The sequence below is a fragment of the Seriola aureovittata genome, chromosome 5 (assembly GCF_021018895.1).
Source record: "Seriola aureovittata isolate HTS-2021-v1 ecotype China chromosome 5, ASM2101889v1, whole genome shotgun sequence".
NCBI classification, from domain to species: Eukaryota; Metazoa; Chordata; class Actinopteri; order Carangiformes; family Carangidae; genus Seriola; species Seriola aureovittata.
This window is the reverse complement of record NC_079368.1, coordinates 28,473,845-28,490,620: the sequence shown is the minus strand read 5'-3', so window position 1 is coordinate 28,490,620 and position 16,776 is coordinate 28,473,845. Positions and strand designations below refer to the sequence as shown.

Here is a 16,776-nt window from a genome sequence, read left to right as displayed (position 1 = left end):
TGAGCCTCAGTAATTCAGTGAAAAAACTGAAAATATATCATTTTATTGACATTTCAAACCAACCTAATTAAAAAATAACACTTAAAAGAAGATACGAGGGTCCGTCATCATTTGATCCACTAATCCTCCACCGTGTGACAGCAGAACTAGTTGAAATCATTCACAGCATGAAGCAGCAGAGACGAGTTTGAGCTCGACTGGAGCAAAACATCCGTCAGTCTCCAGAATATTAAACAGAGAATAAATAATTTCTCAAGGAGAAAATGTTTTTCATTCTTAAAGCAGATGAAAGGAGGATTTTCAGGAGGATAAAGGGGAGATGATGTGAAAAAGGAAGTGGCCTGAGACTGCTCTTGATTAATCTCTGTCAGTCTGTTTCCTTGAGACGTCTGACTGAAGTATAATCGTCACACCTCAGACCCCTGACCCCCGGGACCCTCGCCGCCTCACACACTGCCTGTGACCCCGACAGCTCTGTGGGTTTTTAACATCCCAGAATCCTCCAGCCTAACGATCCCCGCCCTTCAGATGGGTTTCCACGGCGTCCCCGCCCCTCCACGCGTCTGCTAACAGAACAGCGCAGGAGCACAGCGAGCCTGAAAGTGCTTCCTGTGCCCCCGGCTCAGTTAATTACCTGCCATAGCTGCCGTGCGCGCTTCATCATCAAGGCAGGAAACTATTTGAAGCTCTCATTTCCTGGGCCAAAGTGAGAGAGATTGACAGGCGGAGGGGTGATGGATGGTGTCATTTCTCTCAGCGACGAGATAGAGAGACGCACTTGAAACATGTCACTGAAGGTAACACCAGTGCCGAGGAAAAACAACACAGTTAGGCAACAACAACAGAGGTGGAAACTCTGGATGAAATGTGGAGGAGAGCTGGGATTGACCCGCAGGGCACTGAACAGAAACACACTTTTCAAGCCCCTAAACATCTTTATTTACAGTATTTTAACAGTATTTATACTGTAAATCCTCCAGTAAGAGCCAGAATGCAACTGCAACAGTACAACAGACTCTTTTCATCCAGTAACTTTCTCCAACCCTTCTATATATTACATGTTGTGACGGCTGTGAAAGTTATAATCCTGCCACTAACAATCAAAACTACTATATGGAGCTGATTACTGAATTTAAATACATTGAATGGCTGCTGCAGAATAAAATGCATAACTGTATAAATAGCAAAAATTTCAATTTATGTAACAACATAAACATGAGTAGTTTAAAAAACTGCATTAAAATCTTTAAATGATGATATAATAGTGTTTTTCTCCCCGATATTAAAACAAGTTTTAATCACTGATGTGACCTGTGTTTCCTCCAGAATCAGACACATTTAACAGAGTGAGATTTAACACCTAGTAGCTTCGATTATAAATGAATGAACACAAAGTGATGACTTCATGACTTCAAGTAAAGACACACACACACACACACTCCCAGGCTTCAGTGGAGAACATACGTGAGATCAGACTGTGCTGGGCATGAGTGACGGTTGAAGTCTGACAGCGTTTCATGGTTCTATTATTCATTTCCTTTAAACATAAGAGACAATATTTACATGTCGGATGAAGATGTGCCTTTAATTTCTGTCTCTCCATGTTTGACCTCGTGCTGTTGCAGCCTTTACATTAATCTGACAACACTGCCGTGTGAGATTCTTAATTAATATTTTTATATGGTTTAATATGAGCTTGGTTATCTCTTAAGCATGTTTATTTAGATATATTTATCTCATGTCTGAGCACAGAGAGCTGAAGCTCAGTGTTAACAAAGTGTTTGATATGTAGGTCAGTGATTCTGCACGTTACAGGATCTTGTTCAGACACAACGTCGAGCAGCAGCTTGTTCTTCACAAACAGCAGGAGTCAATGTTGCGACTGTGATATTCGATTTTTAATTAACGGTGCAGCCCCTTCCTTGCAGACAATGACGGAGGACAAATACGAGGTGCGGTCGTGTGTGCCGGAGGCAGCTATCCGGGTCTGCAGCACCAAAAACCCTCAACTCACGCTGAAGATCACCCTGTCCTCCTTAGCCATGAGGGAGGAGCACAGCACCACAGAAGAAGGTATTGACTCCTCCGCCCCCTAACCCCCTTTCTTCCTGCGCCTCCTCCTCAGGAGGAAGCTTCCCCGGTTTTTTATTTGACCTTTACATGACAACAGAGGGGTGAGAGAGTGCTGAAAGGGGGAGGAGGCGGGAGCGAGACTTACAGGAATGTATGAAGGTATAAAAGTGCTATGAAACCTGAGCTAGAAATGGGAGGCGATCTGGGGGAGATTGGAAAGGACGATACGTGGAGAGGACTGAAAGCTGAGAGGTTAAGAGGGAAAAAGGAGAAGGGACGATATGGATCTGGGTGAGGTGTGTTGGAAATAGCAGATGGCCGGTTGAAGGTGGATTTTCCTGCGGGGGACGTGTTAGGTTGGGATTGGCGTCTGTCGCAGGTGTCCTCTTCTACCGTCCTGCAGCTGTGACGAGAGAGGATTCACTGATCCTGATTCAGATTCAGAATAAAGTTGTTCCCTTTGTTCAGACTTCATTTCAGGCCAGAAATAGATTTGTGTTAGCGAGCTAAGATGGTGCAGCAGATAACTGCAATAACAACTGCAAAATAGCAATTTCAATGATTTTACAATTTAATCTCTTGTTTTATCCGATGAGGATTTCAAATTCACAACTTCTAATATGCAATGTGAAAGATTCTGCATAAAACACAATGTATTTCCAAATCATTTATTATGAATGATGCCAACAGTTCTGTAATGACAGTCTGCTTGTTTAACATTAGCTCGCTAGGCTAACTCGTTAGCGCTAGGCTAGTTGGCAAGTTTTTTTGTGAGTTAATATTTTAGCTGGAATATACTTTCATTTCATTTCTTTTACAGTGTAATAAATTTTATCTTCTACATTGATGAAATGTTTGATTTGACACTTGGATTTTTCATTTGAAAAAATAGTGGATGAACTTGCCGGAAATGGCGGCCATCTTGAATTTTCAGGTAGGATTCGTGCCAAGTTTAGCATTTGTATCCACATTTGAAAGATTTCCCTGAAACATGCAGGTTATCTGCCGCGCTGAGGTGGTGGTTGTTCAAGTGACGTAAATCCCTCACACCAACAAGGCAATTCATCTCAAGGGGCTGATGGGAAACCTCACCTCTGCTCCCGTCAGGTGTCTGTACTGTCAGTCAAGAGCTGACATTTCGGCTTCAGTCCTTCCACTCGTGTTTTGTTTTGTTCCACAAATGGGAATGAAATTAAAAAAAGAAATGAATGAAAGGCGAGTTCAGAAGCTCATTGTGGTTCCTGCTCCCGGTGGTGCAGGCCGAGTCCGGCCGCCACAGAAAGGCAGACGGATGTGATTATGGCAGACAGGAGAGCGGCAGCTGCCGAGTGCGGAGCCGCAATAAGGAGAAAAAACGATTTTCCTTCTGGTTCAACATCCTGTCGACAGCGTCTCATCCCGGTTTGTTATACAGTGTGAAATCCCATGAACAAGACTATCGCTGTACCTCTGCTGTTGACACGAAACCAGAGCAGCGCCGACTGTCCTCACAAGGTTTCCTACATTTAAGAAGCTTATTCAGATTGGAGCTTTAGGCCAAACCATTCTGGGGTTCATGTAAGGGGCTGGGGTCCAATGGATTGTTCCATTTTCCATCTGTTTTGGTCAAATATGTACATTTGTAAAGATCTGAGGGAAGAGCCGATCCTCTGCAGCACCAGTCATTGTGAGTGGATCTGTGTTTTAAATAAGACCGTAATATTTGTGCTGCTTCACTGAACAGCTGACATGTGAGTGACCTGTATCAGTCTGACCCCCCCGGCTCTCAGATGACCCCTGGTTTTTAACGTGTACCTCCTGTAGCTGGCCTCTGCTCACTGACTGTTGGTTTTGTTGCCGTAGCTCCGCAGGTCGGCGTCGCTGTGTGGATTGACACCTCTCTGCGACCCCCCCGCTGCTGCCGACGAGGCGTCCCCCCCACACACCCAGCAGCAGGAAACCCCGGGTACAAGGGGCTTCCCCGACAAGCAAATCAAACCAACCCGCTCACTCTCTGCCTCAAACATGATCCTCTACCCCCCCCTCCCCCCTCCCCTCTCCCCCCTCTCCCCCTCTGTTGACTGGACTTCTCTCCGGGTCACCATGAAATTCTGGTCCATGTCTACACACACTCAAAGGACAAAACGACTACATTACCCAGCAGCCCATATTCCAGCTGACCCCTCTCTATTGATCAATTTCTATTGGCTCAGAATGACATCCCACAATTTCATGTTGTAAAAACTGTGTTAATTGAATTAATCTGATGTTCTGGTCACTAATCGTGATGTTGATGTCAAGGAGAATTTAGTGGGGGTTGCCCTTATCTGTATGTGGTCTTGACCTGTGAGTGATGGGTCCTTCATGGCCTGCCTCTGGGAAACAACTCCCATGATGCATCTGCACTACAGGAGAAAAAAGAGTGAAGGGAGTCAATTAATGTAAATAAATGTACAAATAGTTTCTTTAGTTACAATAAAATCTTCCAGTTTTTCATGTATTTTTACCCCCATTATTATAAACTATTCATCCTATGGAGTCTTGAGTGTGCCCCCGTTATAATTCACTGTTTAATGAGCGGCCAGCTGGTCAGTCAAAGTCCTGTTATTGCTGTTAATTGGATCTAATTTATTTTGCAGGCCGTCCTCTGTTTGCATGTGTTTAAATTAAAGAGAACCATGGATAAACGAAAGCTAATTTAGAGACTGGAAACCAAACGTCACAGCAGGAGACAAATCAGCTGTGAAAGAATCATTCGTCATCCAAATACAAAATACAGAGGCTGAAATGTGCCAAAAGTTGGGACAACATTCCTGGTAAATGATGATTTGACCGCGGCCCTGTGGACAGTAATATAATTACTCAGTTTTGTGTCACTGTAAATTCAACATCTTTGAGTTTTAGATTTTTAGGTAAAAAAGGAAGCGTCTGAAAATGAGATATTTTGGTATTTTCCACCACTTTATAGATGAAATGATAAATTAGTCAATAATGTCAATATGTGTAGTTGCTGCATTAAATTAAAGAGACAAAAAAGAAGAAAGAATTTTGAATTAAAATTTTTCAAATTCAATTGTAATAGAACAAAGTGTTGTTGTTAAATCTTTTACTGCATCAACCTGCACAGTGACGACGGCCTCCACCCAGGGACTACAGGTGAAAATCATCTTTTAGCTTCATCTTTATCCCTGATAAACCAATAATAAAATCAAATTAAATGAAGCAAATGAAGTTCAGAAAATAACATTTGAGAGCTCTTTAAAATTTTAAATGTCAAAATAATTAAATACATTTTAACTGGCAGATGTAATTACAGGTCTATAGTCGTCTCCGTGGCACACTCGACACTCCATAGATTTCAGTTACAGAATGCTATTGTATAATTCCAGATGTTTTTTAAACGTTGAGCTGATAACTTCTCATGAGTCCATCCTGTAGCATCAACGGCACCGAAGACCATGATCCTAAGAACCATTTCTAAACTTGAGTTTCTTGCCACAAAGTATTTTTAAGAGAGAAAAGTCCTTTAATGGTTTTTTGTTGGGTTTCACTTCAGTTCCCAGTTTCATTTCTTTTCCCGGTCTCCAGGTGCCCCAAGTAAGCAAAAGTTAAAGAGAGCCCCTAGAAGTGTGAGATTAAAAAAGTTTACTCCTCCAGTTTACTTGGGCAATCCGCCCTGCAGATCTCCTTCCAGAGTGGTGCATTACATTACCCAGAAGTCCCAGGGGCAGAACACAGAAGGTCCTCATTCCTGGTCGTGGAGGAGGAGCGACACGGGGAACGAAACCTGTGTCTCTCATCAGCTCCTTCGTTTGTCTTCCACCTCTTCCATCCTGTTCAGCTTTCACTACGGTCTCTACAGCAACAGACTGCCGAACCACACACGCCGCTCGCCGGCTCGCAGCGCTGACCGGTCACACGCAGACAAATGAATTGGACTCTGAATCCTGTAGATACTGTTACCTCCTCTCTGTGAGCGGGAGCTTTTTTTAAAACCTCTGTGTCAGCGTTACTTTCAGAGCCTTTATTTAATCACTGCTGGCTATTGCTCATTGGAAGAGATCTTTGAACCATAATGGCGGTGATTCCACCGTGATGGGACATTTATCAAGATCTAATTTTGCAGCTTGGCACGCTGAAGAGTAAAGATAATGTTTCAAGTTGCAGAGAAGTCGCCATCTTAGGTTTCCTGCAGGAGATCATTGATAACCCGTGAGCCCTCAGCGCTGAGCTCTGCAGTGTGGTCTGCAGTCTGTTCCCCCTCTTGTTCGTCTGCTTGACTGTCCCACAGCGGGCACCCCTTAGCTGCTCCCGAGAACAAACAGCCTTCACTTTCTTTCCAGGGTGGCGTTCTCACTCTCAGATGTTTATGTTGTCGTTGTCATCTGCTGTCACTCTTCTTCTGCTGTCGTTCTCCCATGGCTCGGCCTCCAGTCATGGCAGGAGTGCTCCCCACAGGAACCTGGTGTGGAGAGACTGTTTCAGTCAAACATAAACATCTGACCGACCTCGCAAGAGTGAAAATACTAGCATGGCGCCCCAGAAAACTGCAGAGCAAGCTGCTTTTAAAGCAGAGCGACTTCTCTTCTAGTAGAATATGTGATGTGTCTGCACTGCGCCCTGCCTCTCCTCGCTCAGACACTCCTGAGCCAGTATTTCCTGAATCCATCCTTGTTCCAAAGTGTTATTGTAATCTTCAATCTGGCCTTTGGTCCTGAATCGTTGCCATGCTCTCATTTTCGTCCTGCGTCGTAATTGATAACACACTAATCTGGCGTGTTCCATCGCCTTCAGCCACTGATCTGCATCTAGAGTGAGACTCCGGCCGGGCAGCAAGACGCATGCGCTCACGTCTACTCCGGTTCCTCCTGTCAATGTTATGAAAAATCCTGCCTTGTGCATGAGAAACCCCCCCCCCTCCCAGAAAAATCACAGAATCTCTCAAATTCCCCCCTCCCCCCCTCCTCCTAGCTCATTCAGTCAGATCAGTGGGTTTGCCTAATAATTAGCTGTCCAACCCCGCTGCCTGCGTGTCTGTGTGTGAGTGTGGGAGGTCACCGGGTCACGCTCAGTCTGTGCTGTCTCATCCTGTCCCTCTCTCCAGAGGAGGGTCATCAGGACAAGGACAAGGAGACGCAGGAGGAGGAAGAGACGCAGGAGGACAAGGAGACGCAGGAGGACGAGGAGACGCAGGAGGACAAGGAGACGCAGGAGGAGGAAGAGGAGGAGGATGATGTCCTGGACAGGCATAAGTGCCAGGCTGCGCTGGCGTCGCTCCGACACGCCAAATGGTTCCAGGTGAGCACAGCTGGACTGACGACACGGCCTCAGTCTTACCCAGAATACCCTGCACTTTAACGAGCGACAGATAGATATGTTTTGAAGGAAACTCAGACTCAGTTTCTCATCAACATAATCAAGACACAGTTTTAATGAAGCTCAGAGCCCTGAAGGGGGGGGGGGGCACATAGATGGAGTCACGTTTGGAATAACCTCATAATAAAGTTTTTCCATCCGTCTGTTTTTATGCACATTTTCAGTTCTCATAAAAAGTCTCAGTGGAAAAATTGAAGGAAAATATTGTAAAAAGAAGTTTATTCACTGAAATGAAAAAGTTGCTGAATCAATATTCACAATCTGAAAAGGTGCAGTGGAAACAAACTTTAATAAATCTTGACGTACATGACGCACCTGACGATGAGGAAACTCTCTAAAAGTTAATGTAAATTCACTCTACATGTGAATCTGAATTTGATGAATCAGTATCCAGCAGTTACAAACATCGAGACTATAATGAGCACGTAGAGATGTGAGGTTTGAGTGCAGCTGCAGCTCTGCCGTCCCGACTGAGCTGAGAGTTATTCCACCACGGAGGGAACAGACAGTCAAGGTCAAGTGAAGCAGTGAGCAGCTTCCCTCAGGGAAGGACGGCTAAATGCCAGGTAGAGTCGGAGTGAAGGGCTGCACGGTGACTGCAGGTGAGGCGGAGCACGACAATCTTGTTTCATTATATTCAGACAGGACTAATACGACCCGGGAACCTCGGCTGATTTAGTGAATTAGTGACGTCGGTCTCATCCATCACCACGTCTGTAAAGTAAATGAAAGAAGCTGGATTCAGCTGCTGTATTTATTTAGTTTGATAGTCTTCCTGAGCAGATTGAAGTGTCAGTAATCTCCAGCATGATTTGTTTTTGATTTCTTCTTCTTCTGGTTGTTCAGTTACTGTTCTCCTGCTACATTCTGCAGACACTTCCTGTTAGCTTTGGTTGAACCTTGCGAGGAGGCGTGTGAAAGCATCTTGTGAACAAAGTCGTTTTTCAACATTTTTTTGATTCATTTCACTAAAAGCAGAGGAGTCCTGTCAAAAGGTCGTGTGTTTTCTTAGGACTGTAGGACATAGGACACAAGGGAGACATGTCCCAACCCTTCCTGAGGGATGTCCCCCCCTCAATATACCATTGTAAACCTGACTGTCAATTAAAGTAAAATAATAATTAGCACTGAAAGCACTTGAGAAAATTATAAATGCAATTTACAGAGTGCTTCACAGTGGTTTGGTCCACTTCCTGCTACCTTGACCCCACACACACTCCTCTCTATCTAGTTCTGACAAAGCTGTAAACAATAATTATGAGAGAAATAAACTGCAATAAACTGACTTGTAGCAATAAGATGATTGTATCTTAATATTGATGAAAGCCTTCGTGGTTTAAAAACACATTTCTGTTCCCAATGTTTCATCATAGGATTCTTTTGTTTGATATTTCTAAAGCCAGACCTTCACAATAAAAGTCTTTTAATGGACTCCAGAAACAGTTAATGAAGAGGACACGGCTCAGTGCCACAGACACTTTCGATCATCACTTCCTGCTGACGACATCCAGTCTAACGCTTTAATTAAAAACTCTTCCTGTATTTAACTCTGCAATGAGAACGACGAAAAGTTCACACAAGAAAGACAAAGACTCATTATTACACTTCTGTTGGAGTAAATTTACCATCAAACATTTAGTTTAATGAAACTTTCCATATTCCTCTGTTGAACCTTGTATTTTATTCTCAAAGAAAAGATAGAAATCCATCGCAGCAACAAATAGAGAGCGTGATACATGTGGTTTATGTTGAGCTTCCCTCGCTGTCGGCCGTCATCTGTCACCATCTTCCTGTCGTCGGTTCCCTCATGTATCTACGTTTGTGGTTTGTTTTCATTGTGTCAGAGATGATATATGTCTGTTATATATTGTACGTCTGTGTTTCTGCTTCATATGTTTCAGTTAATGTCCAACACTGCAGCAGCGCGTCGTCTTATTTCTTCCATGTTTCTATTAATATCGACATTAATCTCATTTTATCAGTAGTTTAGTTTGTGTTGTGAGACTTTTTGCTGCATCTGAAATAGTATCTGATAATGTAATGATGCTGTTACTCACTTGTTATGTTGTTATTGTTCTGCATGATTATAAATGATCTCAATATCTTTGTTATTTCAATATCTAACATCAGTAATATCTGTAACACCTGTCCTGGGACTGCAGAAGAGAAATAGCCTCTTGGCCGAACAAACAAATGAAAAATGAAATCACTGCAGCTTCTTGTTTTTTTCTGCTGCCAGCAGATCGTTCTCTTTTCAAAGAAAGAACATTATCAAGTGGAACGTGTATAACTCACAGTCTGACATCGGTTTTAGCCAGTAAAGTGAAATTTCAGGCGATGTGAAAACCCTCTCGCAGTGCTGGACGCTCGTATCTGAGAGCGTGGAAAAGAGTCTGTGCTGCTCAGCCGGGCTGCTGCCATCTTGTTGAAATGCTCCTCGTGCTGTCAGTAAGTTTGGTCTGTCTGTCCCCTCAGGCCAGAGTCACAGATCTCAAGTCCTGCGTCATCATCTTGAGGGTCCTCAGAGACATGTGCAACAGACTGCCTGTGTGGCAGCCTCTCAAAGGATGGGTAGGTGCTTGTTGTCACAGCAGCATAAAGATCTCACACTCAGTAGACAGCAAACTGTGAGTTACATGTTTGCCTGACGTCAATGTGCAGGTTGTGTTGTAAACTCTGTGAATCATGACTGTAATTGATTTAGTTAGTGTCTTGTCTCTCTCTGCCGTCTGCAGCCTCTGGAGCTGATCTGTGAAAAGGCCATAGCCACCTGTAACCGGCCGCTGGGTCCAGGTGAGGCCCTGCGCCGCGTCATGGAGTGCATCGCCTCAGGGATTCTCCTGCCAGGTCAGTGACGACTCCTTCACCGCAGCCTCCGAGCTCCGTGTCGTCTGAGTTTCTTTGTCCCTTCAGACTCTGGGATACAAACAGACACCGTTTATGAGCCCTGGTGTCTGGTGCCGTTAAAAACTGCTGTAAAACTGCTTTAAAAGTTGATTTGCTGAGTGAAATTTAGAGGCAGTAAATGCATTTTTTAAATTATAATCATAAACGTGTACAGGTTGATGCTGTGTGGTTAGATGTGCATTATGCTCCTCATACATGCAAAAACATCTCTGCCGTTCTATCTATTCTGTCTCACACACACGTCTCTTATTTCTACTGGATACCCTCCGCAATTATTATCATTATTCATCTTTTAGAAAGAGGCAGCACACGTACAGAACTTACAGAAAGACATGGATGGAGGTGAATAAGTGCAAAATGAAGACGTGTTTGCTCAAGGTCCATAAATCTTGTTCACATGAAGTTGTAGGACTCGTTCTCGGTAATGGAGGAAGACAGGAAGAGGAAAAAGGACATAATCGGTTTAAAGAAAGAGAAACTCAGTGGACATCTGTTCTCTGACATGGACTGTCGAGTTTAGACTGTACAAACACAGGAGTCAGATTTTTGCAGATGACTCAAAGAAATTCTGGCAAACTGTCAGATGAGTCAGGGAGACGAGCCACGGCTTTGGCCAGGCCACAATTAGCAGGGGAGGTGAACTTCTAACCTTGACTGTTGGGCGCTTTGAAGACTTGAGGAGGCGGGGGGGGGGGGGGGGTCTGTTGAACCGTCTGTTGAACATTTGAGGCAGAAGTCGACGCTGACTCTTTCCCCAACTTTAAAATATCTTGGAGCACATAAAGAAACGTTTACCAGCTTCTCTGAACTTGGTGCATCCGTTTCCTGGTCGCGCTGCTTTACTCTATACAACGTTAGAAAAATCCGTTCTGACCTGCCTCAGTATGCCACTCAGCTCTTGGTCCAGACCACGGTCATCTCTCACCTCCACCGCGGCGGCGCCCTTCATGCAGGTCTCCTTTCACGCGCAGTGAAACCTCGATGGTCCTGAGTCACGTTGCACGCACCCATGTCCGCTCTCACCCAGTGGCAAGGCTCCGTGTTTGGGTGACACACTGTAGGCCGGCTCCGGACTTTTCCAGCTCTTGGTTTGTACCGTTAGCTGTTGAACTGAGCTGAAACACAACTGTTTGCCTCCTCTGAAGGATGCGGCCTCTGAATTGCGACACAGCTTGTGGTGTGGGTGTTCCCACCTCTGAAACCAGGCAGGTTGTCCCTCAGGTGTCAGCGTCAGCGCTGAGCCTGCTGGGAAAAAGTGACATGTTTTAAAACACAGAGTCAGTAGCTCTGCAGATTCAGTCCTCATGGAAAACGGTCTAAAGCCGGTCAAGTTTGGTTTTTTTGAATGATACATTTTGAAATGGTTGATGTTACTGAAAGTGGAAATGAGGTATTTGATGGTATTCTCTCTTAACATGGGCTCATGAGGTAAGAAGCTTTAAAAGTAAAATAAAAAGATTGGTATTATGTTGACAGTCAGTCTTTTAACTCCAGCATAGTTTTTCTATTATTGTATTATGAAGAAAGGTGTCATGTAGGCAGTGTGTGATATTCCCGCTGTTCAATACATTAAACCCTTTTAATCTTGTAGACGATGAAAGTCATGCTGACAGAAATTAATATATTTGAGCCGTCAGTGGTGAGAGACCGTAGTGAATGACTCTCAGCTGAGAGCAGCGAAATGAAATTACAAAGTTTGGCACTGAAATTAAAACCAGCAAGGACACTTGAAGAACGACGTGAAACCTTCTCATTTAGATAAGAATAGAAAATGTGTTATTGAATCTGAAGGAGCAGAGCTGGACGCCTGTCACCACATACAGTATTTAAAATGATGATCCACTGTTTGTGATCAAAGACTGATTGATCAGTGCGTCTTTACAGCAGGAGCACGTTTCCAAAGGCACTCGTACGACATAAGTGATGTACCTGAAGTGCAGCGGCTGTCAATCAGTTGCTGACGTCAGAAAACTGGCTCAATGTTTCAACGGCTTTCAGGTGGATTACTTTGGTTCAGACAGTCATGGTTCTGACTGTGGTGACGTTTCCTCTTGCGTCACCGTGACGTTCACATCAGCTACTGGATGGATTTCCATTAAAGTTGGTTCATACTTTCTCGTTCCCCTCAGCGTTAATTATAATGAATCTGATGATCCTCTTAGTGCCATCATCAGCTGAACTAATAACATGACCATCAGCCTCAGCTCTACTTGTTCAATGCTAATTAATAAATGTTAGCATGCTAATAACACGCTAACGATCACGGCTATCAGATATCAGATGTGCTCCCTCCATCTCTACTTTTAATCTCAGTTAATGACACGTATTTATTCACTGGCCTTTCAGTCTGTCGTCATGTTCTTAATTGTGTATTTGCTCCTTGTTGTTTTCTTGCCTTTGTCAGTATGTGTATATGTTTTTGTAAACAGTATATGTACTATGCTTTATGTTTTACTTATTTTATACATTAGTTTTACTTACTTTTATTTACTTTTATTTCCTTTGTGCAGCACTTTGGTCAGCTCAAGCTGTGTTTAAATGTGTTGTAGAAATAAAATTCACCTGAAAGTCGACTAGCAAGCTAAACTAAGATGTTGAACATGGTGAACATGACACCTCCTGAATATCAACATGTTAGCATTTAGCTCAAATACAGTGCAGCCTCAGCTCTATTTGATTAGTGCTATTCAGTTTATATTAGCATGCTAACAAGCTAAACTAAGATGGCAAACATTACACCTCCTGAATATCAACATGTTAGCATTTAGCTCAAACCCAGTGCAGCCTTGTGCCACATGGCTACAGCGTGGCTACACACTCTTAGTCTTGTTAGTGGATTTCCAACCATTTCCATTGTTTTTCTGAAAGTATTTGGACAACTGAAGAAAATGCGTCCTGACATCCAGTTGCATAACGTTCCTGTTAGCTTGTGAAACGGAGCCTTTTCTCAGAGATCTTTGAGTGAAACAATACAGAAACAAGACATAAAAAAAAAAAAAGCTGTCACTTGAAGGAAACATCAGGCGTCTCTGCTCCCTGCTCCACTTTCCCCATGGTAACAAATAAAAATCATATATGTAAAGTTGAAAAAAGGAAACGAGCCCCGGGACTGAAAACAAGGTTTTAAAGTAAGAAAGCAAATAAACTAAGAAGCCGACGAGCACAGAAACAGCTTTTTACTCCCTGGAGAAACATGAAGAAAAATCTTTAATGAATGTGTTTTAGGATAACCCTGGTGTCTGGCTGTAACCTCGTTACACACAGGGTGTCAACAGTGATGCAGTATATTATCTCCCACTCTACAGCGCAGTAATGATTTCCAAATTGGGGTACAGACTCCCTGAGGGCTCCTCGACAAAGTCCCAGTGGATTCACAGGAACATGAAAGATGGTCTAGTTTAACTTTTTACTTTCATTCAGAAAGTCAGTGCAGCGATTGAACACAGGTGTACACTATTATTACTCTGTATTATCTAAACATTTATCTTCTGAGATCCCACTGACAAATTTTCATCCAACATCTCTCCATGTGAAAAATGTTTCTTATTGAACTCTGATAAATAGTGTGTTTTCCTGTCAAGTGAAATAAAGCTGAGTTCAAAGCACAGGTGCTTCTGCAGTCTGAGTCAGAGCCCGGCGTGGAAGCACTGACGTGGTTCTGTTGTTTTTTTCTTTATAGGAGGTCCAGGAGTTCACGACCCCTGTGAGAGGGAACCTACAGACGTCCTGTCTGAGCTCAGCGCCCAGCAGGCCGACGCCATCACACACAGCGCACAGGTCAGTCCCTCCACACAGCAGCTCACTTTACCCTCCAGTCACTTTTACTGCTGACAGCGTCATCTTCTTCTTCTGCAGTGACGGAAGTGAAATCTTAAACCTGCAGCGTTTCTTTACTCTATTAGCATTAACATCAGCAGTGTTTCTGACATTAGTGGTTCTAGATCATAATATGGCTGCAACTAATGATTATTTTCCATTTTAGCTACTCTGTGGATTATTTTCTCAATTAATCAATTAATCATTTGGTCTAAAATTTCACAACAAATGGAAATCAACAAAATAAGACACAAAAACACGGAGAAGAAAGTGCACAATCGTCCTTGGTTAGTCGACCTGAGGGACTGTAGGTTTCTATATGAACACAACAGTTCAGTGATGGACCTGGGGGCTCCGCCATGAACAGCCTGATGGGAATTAAGATTTTATATTGATTATAAATTCCACTGGCAGCCAATGGACAGAGTCCAACACTGGAACAATGTTCTCCCTGCTGCAGCATTTTGACCCGTCTGCAGACGAGCTACAGAGCTTAAAGAATTACAGTAATTAAGATGTGGAGACACAAAAGAATGAATTAGACAAAATATGATATGAAATGTTTCTTATCTGTAAAATGCCTGATTGTACAACCTTCTTAACATGTATGGAAACATGTAGACCTGTGATCACAAAATGCCCAATGGTAACATATCAATAGAAAATAAAATAGGACCAAGAACAGATCCATGAGGCGCTCCGAAGTCTACAACAGCAGCGTCAGACGCTTCAGCTCCGGCTGCTTCTGAAAAATATCTGTTAGATTGACAGAATCTAAACCAATAATAAGGGAAATTAAAATTTCGGTTTATACCCAAAACACAAAATACCATAATATAACTATGTATTAAAGAAAAGTGAAACAACTATATTTAAAACCTGATAATGCCGTATACCTGGACTGTGTTGGAATATTAAATTTTGGATATTTCCCAAGGATATCTCTGTACTATGCCTGACTGAAAGTTTTCAGAAATACAGTCGGCAACTACTTTTTAAAAAAATTCTTACATAAAAGGTTTTTTCATTTTGAAATGGGTGAGAAAATTACTGCACAAACTTGAATCCAGATAATTTTTTTAAGAAGGGGCAGAACATCAGCCAGCTTAAAATAAAAGTGTGATAGCATTCATTTATTAACTGCTCTCCCACTGGGGCAGTTGGAGGTTTAATGCTTGGCTCAAAGGCACTTAGACAGTAGCTATTAAGTAATATAGGCGCATTTCCCACCCACATTATCCAGTCTGCTCCAGGGGTCTGAACATTAACAGCTTCCATTAACAGACCCCCGTGTCTCACCTCTGGGCCACAGCTGCACAGGTTCTAACAGGTTGGTTCTGAAAGCTCAAATTTAATCTCTGCGGACAAAAACATTTAGAAAGTTCTTGTGTGATTTCAGTTTTCAATCCAAGTTGGTAATTTTTAAGTATTTTTTCAGGGATCTTAAGAGATCCCCCCCCCCCCCCAAGACCATTATAAAACTTCCCTTCCTGTTTTCTTGCTATAAAACCTGCCGCAGACTCTCACTGAGCAGAACGTAATCATTAGTCAGGCCCAGAAAGAAGGAGTCAGCCTCAGCCGTGCCACTCAAGAGACCTTGAAGCATCTCGCTGGGGTGCGCTTCCACGCCGCCCACCGCACCAAAGTCAGCGTTTCTTCCAGGAAATCAGACGATTAACGCTCCCTCCTGCTACACTGATTGAAGGAGGGTTATTTAAAGCCAGCGCTTGGCCTCCCCGGTGAAGCCCCGCGCTCACGTCAGCACTATAAATAGCTGAGTGGCCGCAGAAGCCCCAGACTCTGACCTCTGATAAGCAGCCCCTCAGTGCCACGGAGGCTTGAAGAACTGGCAGCCTAATTAGCCACATAATGAGCGTGGGAATACTCTTCCTCGTTTACACCCACACCAGCACTACTACTACCACCGCTGCTGCCACTGCACAGCACAACAAAGTCTGCCCCCGGGCGGGAACTGTGGTCTCAGCGCTGAGAAACACAGAGACGTCCTCAGATTCATGGTTTCCTCTCTCTCTCTCTCTGTGGCGCTCGCTCGCTCGCTCGCTCGCTCTGCTCCTGCCTCTGTTTTCTCTCTGGAGTTGGATGAAACGGGCCTGAAATGGAAATCTGGGAATGTTATTTCCTTCTTTTTCCTTTCCTCCTTCATTTTTGCCCACTGAGTATTTATTCATCTCCTCTATGATGCACCAAGTTTCTCCCAACAGAATTATCTGGTTTACACAAACGTTGAGCTGCTCACACGAGTTTCCCAGATAATTAAAGCCTATTGATCGCAGAATAAATGGTATCTCTGCAGCCTGTTTATTTCTCTGATCTCCTGTGAGTGCACAGGGGCTTTTCTGCAGTCAGTGATGTGCCCTTATTCTGTCTCTCTCTCTCTCTGTGTGTGTGTGTGTGTGTTTTTCAGCATGCGTTACGCCTCCTAGCCTTTGGACAGCTTTACAAGGTCTTGAATATGGGTCCTCTCCCTGCCAGCAAACCCTCACCGAGGCTGTTAGAAGGTGTGTGTTTTCTTATTGTCTGTTCCTTTTCATGTGGATCTGTGTGAGTGTGACAGTTTGTCCGTGTGGGTTTGTGTATGTTTTCATCTGTGTGTATCCATGTGTG

General features: G+C 43.6%; 1 protein-coding gene across 2 annotated transcripts in view; it reads left to right on the top strand.

Moving 5' to 3' along the window:
- Positions 1-16,776, top strand: part of LOC130169769 (spermatid perinuclear RNA-binding protein-like) — an 80,288-nt gene that overhangs the window by 36,313 nt on the left and 27,199 nt on the right. For both annotated transcript variants that reach the window (XM_056376731.1, XM_056376732.1), the window contains exons 5-10: positions 1,929-2,073; positions 7,157-7,350; positions 9,904-9,999; positions 10,164-10,275; positions 14,015-14,112; positions 16,577-16,670. In XM_056376731.1, the coding sequence (XP_056232706.1) occupies positions 1,929-2,073; positions 7,157-7,350; positions 9,904-9,999; positions 10,164-10,275; positions 14,015-14,112; positions 16,577-16,670 (739 nt within the window). The remainder of the gene's footprint in view (positions 1-1,928; positions 2,074-7,156; positions 7,351-9,903; positions 10,000-10,163; positions 10,276-14,014; positions 14,113-16,576; positions 16,671-16,776) is intronic.